General features: G+C 38.4%; 1 protein-coding gene across 7 annotated transcripts in view; it reads right to left on the reverse strand.

Annotated features, from left to right (window-relative positions):
• The window catches only part of SLC35A5 (solute carrier family 35 member A5), a 22,867-nt gene extending 10,889 nt beyond the window's left edge, over positions 1 to 11,978 (reverse strand). Inside the window, exons 1-5 of one of the 7 annotated variants that reach the window (XR_013337000.1) lie at positions 11,618 to 11,978; positions 10,693 to 10,832; positions 6,145 to 6,243; positions 4,686 to 4,819; positions 1,819 to 1,886 (exon numbers count right to left, since the gene is read on the reverse strand). Coding sequence is in view for 6 of the 7 variants with exons in the window: in XM_077771802.1 (XP_077627928.1) it covers positions 1,819 to 1,886; positions 4,686 to 4,819; positions 6,145 to 6,243; positions 10,693 to 10,832; positions 11,618 to 11,688 (512 nt within the window). In the remaining variant the exon portion in view is untranslated. Of the gene's footprint in view, positions 1 to 1,818; positions 1,887 to 4,685; positions 4,820 to 6,144; positions 6,244 to 10,692; positions 10,861 to 11,458 lie in introns of all 7 variants that reach the window. The other 6 variants (XM_077771807.1, XM_077771803.1, XM_077771802.1 and 3 more) reach the window with 6 other exon arrangements.
• Positions 11,979 to 11,990: the final 12 nt, after the last annotated feature.

Here is an 11,990-nt window from a genome sequence, read left to right on the forward strand (position 1 = left end):
GAGAGAGAGAGAGAGACAGCGTGAACAGGGGAGGGTCAGAGAGAGAGGGAGACACAGAATCTGAAGCAGGCTCCAGGCTCTAACCTGGCTGTCAGCACAGAGCCCGACGCAGGGCTTGAATCCATGAACCGTGAGATCATGACCTGAGCCAAAGTTGACGCTTAACTGACTGAGCCACCCAGGCGCCCCAGGAATATTTCAATTTTAAATTGATACAATTTTGACATAATACTTTGGTCACGTATAATGTAAGTATACCACCACATGTACCCATAAACTGTCATATCAAAGGAAAAAAATTTAAAAACCCAACATGTTTCTGAGACCCATTTATGAGATACCCTTATTAAATAATGAGACTTTCATTATGTGTCAGAGCCCTTTTTTTTTTTTACTCCATGGACATGCATCTCTAATCTTATCACAAGAATAAATATATATATTACTATATACCTATATATGTATATATTTTTTTTTCTCAGAAATCAACTTTTTATCCTATAAAGTGGCTTTTATGTTGATTTTAAAGACATCAAAACATTTTTGGAATAGCATTCTTTCACTTGCTAGTTGAATTATTTTCACAATTCATAAATTAAATGAAGAACCTGATGCAAAAACAAATTTGAGGGGCACCTCAGTCAGTTAGCATCCAACTTCGGCTCAGGTCATGATCTCACGGTCTGTGAGTGGGTTTGAGTCCCACACTGGGCTCTCTGCTATCAGCACAGAGCCTGCTTGGAATCCTCTCATTTTCTCTGCTCCTCCCCTGATTGCTTTCTCTCTCTCAAAAAAAAAAAAAAAAAAAAATCAGTGCACTCTAACAGTTAACCTGGATGAAATGTAATGTTCATTTTTTCCCATCTCTCACATCAAGCATTAAATTGAATGCTTCTTCAGGGTAAAAGAAAGTCTTTCAAGAACTCCATATAATTAACGTACTGAATGCATCATGTATTCAACAAATACTTATTAAGGGCCTATGTGCCAAGCCATTCAACCTTGTGTACACATAAATTATGAAAGTGCATAGTATGACATGGAATACTGAGAAATAAGAACTTAAAAGGAGAAAGTGAACGGAAATTAAAAAAAAAAACAATCACAACAAATATAACGAGAAGGTAAGTTTATTTTTATCATCATCATCAAGTAACAACTCAAACTGGAGTTAAGTCCCCAGATCCTGTTATGCCTTAGAATATGCTGGCCTTTGCTTGGCAGCAGAGTCTATTTACTTAAAAATGTTTACTTTATTCAAAGGTCCTCCTGGCGATAGGAAACACTGGTGACAGCATTTTTAAAAGCGAGAATCTATCATTCTTATTCATTGTAATTTTGACTAGATTCCTCACACAAATCCTTTGCCAATTAGAGCTTAAATCATGTATTCAACTCAAGTAGTTTAATAAAGAATTTGCCACTTATCATCTCCAAACTACAAGTAACAAATGTACTAACAATATTTAGGAACTTCCTGGTTCCTTACTAAACTACAGAGATTCTGAAAAAGATAAAAAAGAAAAAAAAAAGCTGATGAATTCGTTGAAAATTTGGCTCTAAAAATTAAAATAAGCTGGACAATTATAATTATTATTGAGATGCCAAGAAAAATCTTTTCATACATCTACTTGCAAAGATTTAGACAGGCCAGCACTGGAGGTGCTTTTCCAGATGGGTTTAACAACTTGCCCAACACCAATTAGGAATAAAATCCTGGCCTTGGGATTCAGAGGGTTCAGTGCTCTGGGTATATGATCTGAAACAAGGCTGTGCCATTTTAAAGTATGATATATGCTTTCAGAGCAAGTTACTTACTTCAGCACTATCCTGAATAGAAGAGCTGTTGTTATAATGCTAAAATTTGAGAAGATAACAGCCATGGCCTAGAAAGAAGGAGAAGATAGAGTTACAATCCAAACAAAGTAGTGACCTGAGAAATCTCCCAGCTTGCTGGTTCACCAGACAAAAAAAGCTTTCTGGTCAAAAACCTGAGGGGTTATTAGGGCAGCTACTTCACTAGAGGATGAAATTCCATTTTTATTGCTTGTTAAATTTATGCAGATATGATCCAATTATTGTACAGGCTTTGAAAACTTGTTTAAATTCAGCAAATGCCTGTGTAAATAATCTGCATGTGCAGATCAGGGAATACTTATCAACTCTAAATGTTTAGGTCTAGAAATAATAGTGACCTTGCTTAAGAAGCACACTTTTTCAGGCTCTTAAAGTACTTTACAGACGTTTAACACTGTTTCCAGGGGTAGAGAGAAGGCATATATTAGACCCATTTATACATTAAGACAATAGAGGCAGAGGTTTTTAAGCATCTTTACTGTTACAGGAATTGAATCGGTTCTCCTGGTTGAACTGTGGTGATTCGATACCAGTGATTCAGTCCCAAACGCATACCTGACAGTCCTTGGATTTATTTACATTGCTCTAAACACTTAGAAATATGGTAGCCAGATTTCATAAAGGTCAGTTTTTGTGAAGTCAGTCATATTTCACATATGAGAGGATTAATCTAAATATGTATATATTTTGGCTCAAAAAAGTATGAAATTTCATCATTGCTCCTCCATATTTGGATCTGACAATATTAAAAAAAATTAAAAACAAACCCTACTCATTTAGTTCACTCTACCTTCTTCCCTGCTGTCAGTTCAAATTCCCTAAACCCCAAAGAGTAGTCTTCACTAGTCTTATATAACCAGCAAGCACAGCTACCACGCAGGTGAATTAAAGAAATAAGAATAAATCCAATAAAAACCAGCAAAAATTGCAAGAACACAACATTGTTGTTTTTCTACTGAATTTTTTATGAGAAGCGTTGTTTTAGGAATTTCACTCTGTCCAAAAGTTTGTGAACCCCTTGGTAGAAGCAGAGAAAGAGCTAAGGAGGAAAGTAAGTGGCTGGTAAGAAGAGGGAGGACGCAGGGGCTCTGATCAACCACAAAAATGGTGCAGATGCACCTAACCCAAAAGCCTGGTTGGCCTGGTGAATTTGGAAACTACTTCCTATGAAAGAGCACAGAATAAACAAAACACCAGAGCTCTTTGCCCCCAAATTTCCATGCATCTCTATTTAATTCTTTCTAACTAGATTTGGGCACAGCAATACCCAGAATATGTCATGTGATTTATTTTGTAACATCTGTGGTTGTGCACAATCAGGAAGGAAGAGCAAAGCAATAAGGTGGAAGAACAAGGAAGCTGCAATCTTGCTTTCATACTGGGGATATAGGAAAGGGATATAAATTTAAAGCTAATCTAAATAAAGTACAACAAGTATGTACTCATTGATGCAAATAATTATGTTGTTGGGTATAGGAATTCTCAGACCTGAAAGCAAAGTGGAAGTAAGAATTTAGGAGAGAACACATTCTAACATTCAAAATACTTACTAATAATATGGATCACATAGCTGAAAGGAACATGAAGCGATCACCTGGCCGTGGTCCCTGCCTTCGGGTTGGTATGGTAATGTTATTCTATTTTACAAATAGTCATCTTAGAGTAGTTGGGGTTTGCCTGGTTACACAGCTTCTAAACTATGCAAAAGAATCAAATGCTGTTTGATTAGTCCTCTACTGATTCCTTTTTCTTGAGCCACTCACAAACTGACTTGGTTATATGTAAAAGGCTTCACATAGAGAGCTAGGGCCAATAAAAATCCTATTTGTCATCAAAATGCCTGAATTTATTCTTTAAAGAAACTTAAAATACATTTTGGCAACAATGGCAACAGAAATCTTCATGTTATAAAATATTAGCGGAAATATACAAATGCCCCAAAAACTGAGTAATAGGTTAAAGCAGAAGCCCAAATTTTAATACTGATTACTAATGAATTCCTAAATTGGCATGGAGGACACCAAGAAAGATGAGAAGCATCCCTAGTATTACCAGTCATAGATAGCATTTATAGTTGCAAGAGTCTATTTTCTACTCTTAAAGAACTCACTGGTTAAATGGTAAGAGTAACGGAAAAAGAAAATCATACAAACAGAATACATTTACTATATTAAAGCAGGTGCAGGAAAAAGTAGAACACTGAGTATACAATTTTCCGAGTTAATCATGAAGTCTGTTTGGACGTACCGGATGCTGGAGTTAACAGAGGTGGGTGACCATAGGATGGCTCAGAAAACAGGCAGGCTGACTAAGGTTACACAAAGAGGGATGGCTCCCCATTCACTGGCCGGGGAGCAACTCCTCCAGGATAGTCGGCCTGGCTCAATGCAGCAGTCTTTAACAGCGAGAGAATGTGGGGTGCCTGGGTGGCTCAGTCGGTTAAATATTCAACTCTTGATTTCGCCTCAGGTCATGACTTCATGATTTGTGGGATCAAGCTCTGCATCGGGCTCTGTGCTGTCAGCAAGGAGCCTGCCTGGGTTCTGTCTCTCCCTTTCTCTCTGCCCGTCCCCTACTCCCACTCTCCTGTGCACTCTCTCTCCCCCTCTCGCTCAAAATAAATAAATAAACATTTTTGTAAAACCACAGTGAGAGAATGTGGCTAACAGACTGGTAATTCAGTATTCAGATGATTCTGGTCAAACCTCAGGGAGACCAATGAGGGTAATGAGAAACTAACATTTTGACAAGGAAAACGATAAAAACATTAGTTCTGAGATTCATTTCTCTGTGTTTTTCTAATGCTATTTTCTATCATATTTACTTACAGGTTGAAGGTAGGAAATGACATAGAAGACAATTAAATTATCCAGGAAATAAAGAAAGGCAGGAATGGACCATTTCATGAAATTAGTGAATTCCTTCCAGGAAGCACATTTCAAGTTTCTACTTTGATGATCTTCTAAAGAAAGAAAGACAGAAATAAACAATCTTGATGAGTATGCCCATATTTTTAGATAAAGTAAGTTGTATTCGATTACTGATACAATTGTTTGAAAGAGTTTTAAGAACTTACTTTCCTCAGTGACTATTAATTTAAGAAATCAAAGGCAATACATGATTTCATTATGGTCTCTCATTCTTCAACCCACCACCATATCTTATTACTGACAATCAGCAACACCCTTAGGAATGCTGATTCTCTTAATTCCTGTTAACTTGAGATAGAAACATCACTTAGAACAACTCAGGATACTTATGGTTTCTTTTACTACTATGAGAGCCTAAAGCAAAGAAAGAAGCTAGAATCCAGAGAAAAAAATCAAGTATTTATGTTGGGATATTTTTCCCCCAAGGGGAATCAGGAAAAGGAGATACCAGCTGAAGATTTATATTTTCAGGAGTAGAGAAAATTAAATTTTGCTAATCCTTAGTATGAGTTACAACCCCATCTCCAGAGTTCCAAGAACTCAGGAAAGTACTGTAATAAGAGAATGTAAAATAACACACAAAAATAGAAAACAATTTAAGTCCTGCAAATAATCCATAAATTTCATGAGATTAATAAATGTATTCCACCAACTGGAAGCTTTGCACAAACTGAAATTTTTAATAATAAAACAGAAATCTTCTTGGAAAAGGCTTTTAATACTTTGAATTCTATGTTTACCTCATATGTGACTGCAGATCAAAGAACAGAGAAAGCTAAGGCTCAATACTTGCGGAACTAAAATGGAGAATTAATACACAGAAGGAGCCACAAAAAGCTAGATGGTTTAGATTTGAGGAAGGAAATCAGTATCCCTGCTTGATAACTGATGAAACTGGAACTCAGAGAAGTTAAAAAAATCCCACCCTAGAATACAGTCTCTGACTCCAATCCACTCTACTACCTCTCTTGCAGGAAATGGAGACTGTTTTTACAATGTGCTACATATCAAATCAGACAGCAGTGATTTAGAATATCCTGATTTGAATAAAAATGAACTTGCTGTGTGCTCCAACAAAGGAACAAGTAACAAGGTAGAGCAATGGCCAAGACATGAGGAAAACATGAGCTGGAGTCCTGGCTCTGGGCCCTCCTACCTACCACTGCAGAACATCTTCTCTTTGAGCCTGTTTTTCCATTTGCAAAACATGGGTAATTGTACGTATGTTTGTATCTTCGTGTCCTCATATATAAAATGACTTGGCTAAATTAAATGACATCAAATGTTCCTTTTAGTTCTAAAATGTTTTGATTCTGTGATTTTTAACAAGTATAGAGTTCAAGACTTCAAGACTCACCTTTCTTTAAAATCCAGAATGATACAAGCACACAGAAAACCAGTTTCACCAATTCTGAGCACATGTTCACAGTAGTTGGAAGATAATCATACTTGTTCTCTGAAATGTAAGACATGTTTTCACTATAAATTTTGTTCTGTATAATGCTTATATACAGTTAATAATTGATATCTGTTTTTAAACTTAAAAGCTGGATTTTAATACTGGTTATGTTAAACTTCATCCAATTGGTTTTCTTCTCTTGGATTTTTTAATCAATTCACCTAATGTACTAGCTATCCCCACCACATTCAGTGTTTTATTATTCTTGAACTTCTCATCTTTTCATCCAAGTTGCTGATAAATATGTTGAGGAGGCTAAGGCTAAGGCTATGGGCACAGAAGGCTCTGTGGTATGGCATAAGACATGACCATTATTTAGTGTTAAGAGCCTGACTCATCAAGTAGCTATGGATTTATCTGGCTTGGAATTATGACCCAGCTTATGGTTCCTTTTGTGTCATTTGTCTGCCTTGCTAGAATCAAATTACATGGCTGGTGATATTCCCTTAACTTGGAGTCTTCCTATCTGTTTTCCATCATGGCACATACAGAAAACAGTATTTGTTTGGCACTCTGGGATAAATGGTACATTGCGGAAAAAGAAGGAAGCTACTTGAGCCATGAAGCAACTGCCCGGAGCTCCGGCTACCTCTAAGGCTGAGAGGAAATACTCTGACATATCGAAACCCACTGACGAGTTGGAAAAATAACTTACAAATCAATCTAATAAAAAATGAGGTTAGGTTAGTATGCCTTGGTCTTAGCTGTTACCTCTATTCCAAATTCTTACAAACAACTTGCTATACAAGTTGCCAAGGACAAACATAAATGTTAGTAGGTCTTATTTTAAGGAATGCATTTTTCCTACCATTTGAAACATATGCTTATTTCCCTTGGTCATGATATGAAAAACCAAAACTGGTCAAGTACAGAGGAAAAATGCCAACTCAACACTCTTCCTATAAAGAACACCTTTTTTCTTTTTCTTTTTTTCCTGTGGTTTCCCTTGACCTTCTCAACCTAAACACAATTCTTTATTCATCTCTAATCCTATAAACCTTTATAACAGTACTTGTCACATTGTATTATAGTTACTTCTGTATATGTCTTTCCCTTGGAAGGTAAGCTCCTCATGAGAAAGGGTCTATGTTATTCATCTTCATAAAACTGGCAGTTAACAGTATTCTGCACTTGGTAGGCACTTAATAAATGTTCACCTGAATTTAATATTTGCCTGTTAAACTTTCTCCATCATTCAAAGCCTAATTAAAATATCTCCTCTCTTCTCTGAGGTTAAAGCTAGAATGAAATCACACTCTACTATCTTCCGCTAAAACTTTGTATTGATCTCTATGATACACACGAGTGACCGCGCACACACAGGAATGGGGGCAGGCATCTTCAGATTACAACTCTCAAACTCTTATCACTGCTCCAGAACTCACTTCGGCTTTTATTTATTTTAAAATCTTATTTCCCTCATGGTAGATCCCAAAGTAGGGTTCAGCATCATGTGGCACCCCCTCCACTTACCCTTCTGCCAACACTCATACACCTAACCTACACTGCATTCATCCTTACTGATCTTCTGTTAGTCCAAAGAAAGGGGCCGTAGCCCCAGTATGACCCATTCTCCCCTTTAAAACTCTCCTTTCTCTTCAGGCTTTGCTTCAGTAAGTATTTCTTCTGGCTTCAGTGTATCTCCTTTACCTTTCTATTAACTGGCTTCTTCCCCTTGGCCTTTAAGGATGCTCAAACAGTCCCACTGGAAAAACAAAATATAGGATCCCACCCCTGCTCCAGCTACCATACTTTCTCCTTCTTTCCCTAAAATAGCATCAACATTCATTATCTCCATTTTACCCACTTGCCATTCAGGTCTTCTTCCCAAGCAATCTGGTTTCTGATCCCATCACTGGATTCAAACTACCTAGTCTCTAAGATTACCAAACATCTTTTAATTTCTAATTCCCAAGTGCATGTTGGAATCCCTATCTTACTTACTATGGTGATGCAATTTCCTCTGTCTTCAAACTTATTTCCTTCCCTTCTACGAGTCATGTGTATTTAGTTCTCTTATTTCTCTAATGATTCTTTCCTAACATCTGAATGTCAGCATGGCTCTTAAATGTTGGCTTCCTTGGAGCTGTATATTTGGCTCTCATTTTCTCATTCCGTGTGCTTACCCTGAATAAGCCCTCTGGCTCCTATGGTTTTAAACAGCAATTTAATATTAAGGTCTCCAAATCTGAATTCTGGAACATTTAATGCTCACTAAGCATATCCACATGAAGAACTACTTCCTATTTATAAATTTAGTATTTCCTTCACATACTTGATGGATTAGATAGTGCAGAATATTGCAATGAACAAGGACATAGCTCCTGACTTCATGGAAGGTACTTAACTAAAACTGTGCAATCTTTCTGAATTCTGTCCTGTCTGCTTACTCCTACTCAGGGCTTCCATCTTCGCTGAGAGCATCATCAATCCACTCAGCACACAGACAGGCAACCTCTGAGCTGTCCCATATTTTATGTCCTTTAATGTCTAAATTCAACACATCCTCTGAGTCCTGTCTTCTCTACGTTTAGTGTATTTCTTAAATCTATCCTCTCTTCTCTATTCCTACCTCCAAAGCCTTGGTCAGTCTTCATCTGTGGCTTGAATTTGCAATAACCCCAGCTGGCTATTCTGCAGTCAGTCTCTTCCCAAGTCCATCCTCTATTTAGCCACCATAACAGTCTCTCTCATTTTGTTTATAATCCTTCCAGCATTCCTTATCCCCCAGACTCTAGGGCCTAGAAAATAAAGTCCCAGTTCCTTAGCAGGGCATATGAAGCCCCTAAAGCACTGACCATTACTTTCCCCTCTGGTCACACACTCAATCCTTCCCTCTCTCCTTCAAGCCCTTAAACTTTTTGCTCAGTCATTCTGAAGTACGTGTTCTCACAATCCATCCTTTTTTTTTTTAACATATCTATTTGTTTTTATGGATTGTTGCTTCTGTTTTAAGTATCACTGCCCACCTGTCCTCTTGTGCACCAAATTCACCTTATCAGGGACGGGTTCCCTAATCCCTTTGCACTCCACATTATCCTCTCCCAGGTAGAACATAGCACTTTCTACTCTAAAATATCTCCGCATCTTTGGTATAGAGCTGCATTTATTATACTGTGTTTTCATGACGTTTCACATGTACAGCTCTCCTAATAAACTGAGCTCTTGAGAACAATGTCTATGTCTGACACACTTTGAACTTTGCTACTAATATTTAGCCTAGTGACCAAGAGATAAATGTTAACCGAAGTAGAGATTTATATACACATCTGACTCCTCAAGCAGACCTTTAAGGATCATGATGTCACGTTTTATGTGTCCTGAATAACTAGTGAGAAGTTCTCAATACAGTTTTATAGAACTAAACTGTTTATCTAAACACAAATTCCTACGTTAAAAAAAAAAAAACCCAGAAGACTTCTTAGCTAATAATTTCAAAGATAGCAAAGCAAATAATCTGTATTGCCTCACTGATATAGTAACTAAGGCAGTATCTCACAAATGCCAAGTGACCAAATGTCGCCAAATAGACCTCCTGACTATTTCAAAGTAAGTTATAATTACACGTATTGCTATAGNAGGGACGGGTTCCCTAATCCCTTTGCACTCCACATTATCCTCTCCCAGGTAGAACATAGCACTTTCTACTCTAAAATATCTCCGCATCTTTGGTATAGAGCTGCATTTATTATACTGTGTTTTCATGACGTTTCACATGTACAGCTCTCCTAATAAACTGAGCTCTTGAGAACAATGTCTATGTCTGACACACTTTGAACTTTGCTACTAATATTTAGCCTAGTGACCAAGAGATAAATGTTAACCAAAGTAGAGATTTATATACACATCTGACTCCTCAAGCAGACCTTTAAGGATCATGATGTCATGTTTTATGTGTCCTGAATAACTAGTGAGAAGTTCTCAATAGTTTTATAGAACTAAACTGTTTATCTAAACACAAATTCCTACGTTAAAAAAAAAAAAACCCAGAAGACTTCTTAGCTAATAATTTCAAAGATAGCAAAGCAAATAATCTGTATTGCCTCACTGATATAGTAACTAAGGCAGTATCTCACAAATGCCAAGTGACCAAATGTCGCCAAATAGACCTCCTGACTATTTCAAAGTAAGTTATAATTACACGTATTGCTACAGGCCCAGAAACACCTGTTGATGAAAACAATAGTCCGATGTTATGATCTGTTTGTTCTGTATGTAAAGTGTGTGACACTGTACTTAACTAACCCAAATTTCACTCAGCATCAAAAATTGTTCTTGCTGAGGAATAAAAAGTTAAGGAATCAAATTTAAACATGCTTTGTCCTTCACATGAAGCAGAGTACTTGAAAGGGTATTGTCACTATTTTACATACGAGGAGACGAGGGGCCGGAGACATAACGTGGGATTAGATGGAAGTGTTCCCTATGTTCCAAGTCTTCGCTTACCTTCATTGGCTGAGTATTTTACCAATAGGATTCGACTTGAGCTTAAAGCAACGAAGATGGTGCCCAGTAGGAATGTATACATGGTTGACAACAGGGGATGACCACAGTACTTGCTTTCCATCCTGCTACTTTTTAATTGTCTTAAAGAGAACATATTCGTGAGCAACACTGTTGGTAGATAAAGCATAGTACAAATACCATTGATTAGTGACTATCAGAAAAGGAACTGCTTAGATGTTTGGCTATGGTTGTATCTAAATCAAGAAAATTGAGGAGAACAAGGGAAATTATGTGGAAAGAAAATGAAAGTGTCAAAATTTGATGGGGGGGGGGGAATTCCAGAGACAGAAAGGCAGCGCCAGATGAGAAGTGCTGAAAAAGCAGCAAGTGAGCAACTGACACTTGGGGACCGCAAAATTCTGCAGAAAACCAATTTTAACTTCCATTCCTACCAGTGACTCTGCCCTAGAGGAAGAGAATTTCAGATTTCTATTGTTCTCCTCAGTAGCAGCTCTTCCCTAGAAAGGGGGAAAAGTGCTTGCTGGGAAAGATTTCACTGCAGTAATGACCCAAAGGGGAATATATGAAACAGTGCTGTGAATTTCCACTTAACTAGTGTTCAAAGTACAAGAGAACTTATAAATCAGTCTCTAAAGTCTTCTAATATATCGAAGAAACTAAACTCTAGGCTGAGTATAAGGGACAGCGCACAGGGCCGGAAGGACTGGTGACAGACGGGCATGAAACGTCAACACCGACAGCCCACCTGCGCGCAAACGTAGAGGTAAAAGAGACACCTCCCCTACCGGAGGAAGCCAGGTTTCCCTCCACAGTCACGGCGGGAGGAGGGGAGGGAGAAAAGACTTCTTGCCACACATGCGCAGTAGTAGGGATCTCGAGCGGCGCGCCCTCCCCTCATACGCACGCGCATTTCTTTGCCAGCTGGGCGAGGTTACCTCGGTCCGTCCGAAGGGTTTTTGATGGAAGAGCGCACATCCTAGAGCTGAAACAGTAACTGTGTGGCTCTGCAAAGGCAGCAGTAGCTTTTAGGGTCCATAGTCGGGGAAGCTACGGAAGGGAAAGACAAGACGAAAAAGCCCCTGCCCCTAAACCTCCTATTCCGGAACAAAAAAAGCACAATAACGTCCAGAAGAGGGAAGAGCGGACCTGGCACCCATTGCGCAGGCGCGCTCAGTGTTACGCTTCCGGAGGGAGGGGAGAAGAGGCCTGAGCCCGCCCCAGCGAGCCCTTTCTCGCGTCACGTGTCGGGAGAGTCCTGTGTCACGTGAGACCCAGGT

This window comes from Crocuta crocuta, unplaced genomic scaffold (assembly GCF_008692635.1).
Source record: "Crocuta crocuta isolate KB4526 unplaced genomic scaffold, BGI_CrCroc_1.0 scaffold56, whole genome shotgun sequence".
Taxonomy (NCBI): domain Eukaryota; kingdom Metazoa; phylum Chordata; class Mammalia; order Carnivora; family Hyaenidae; genus Crocuta; species Crocuta crocuta.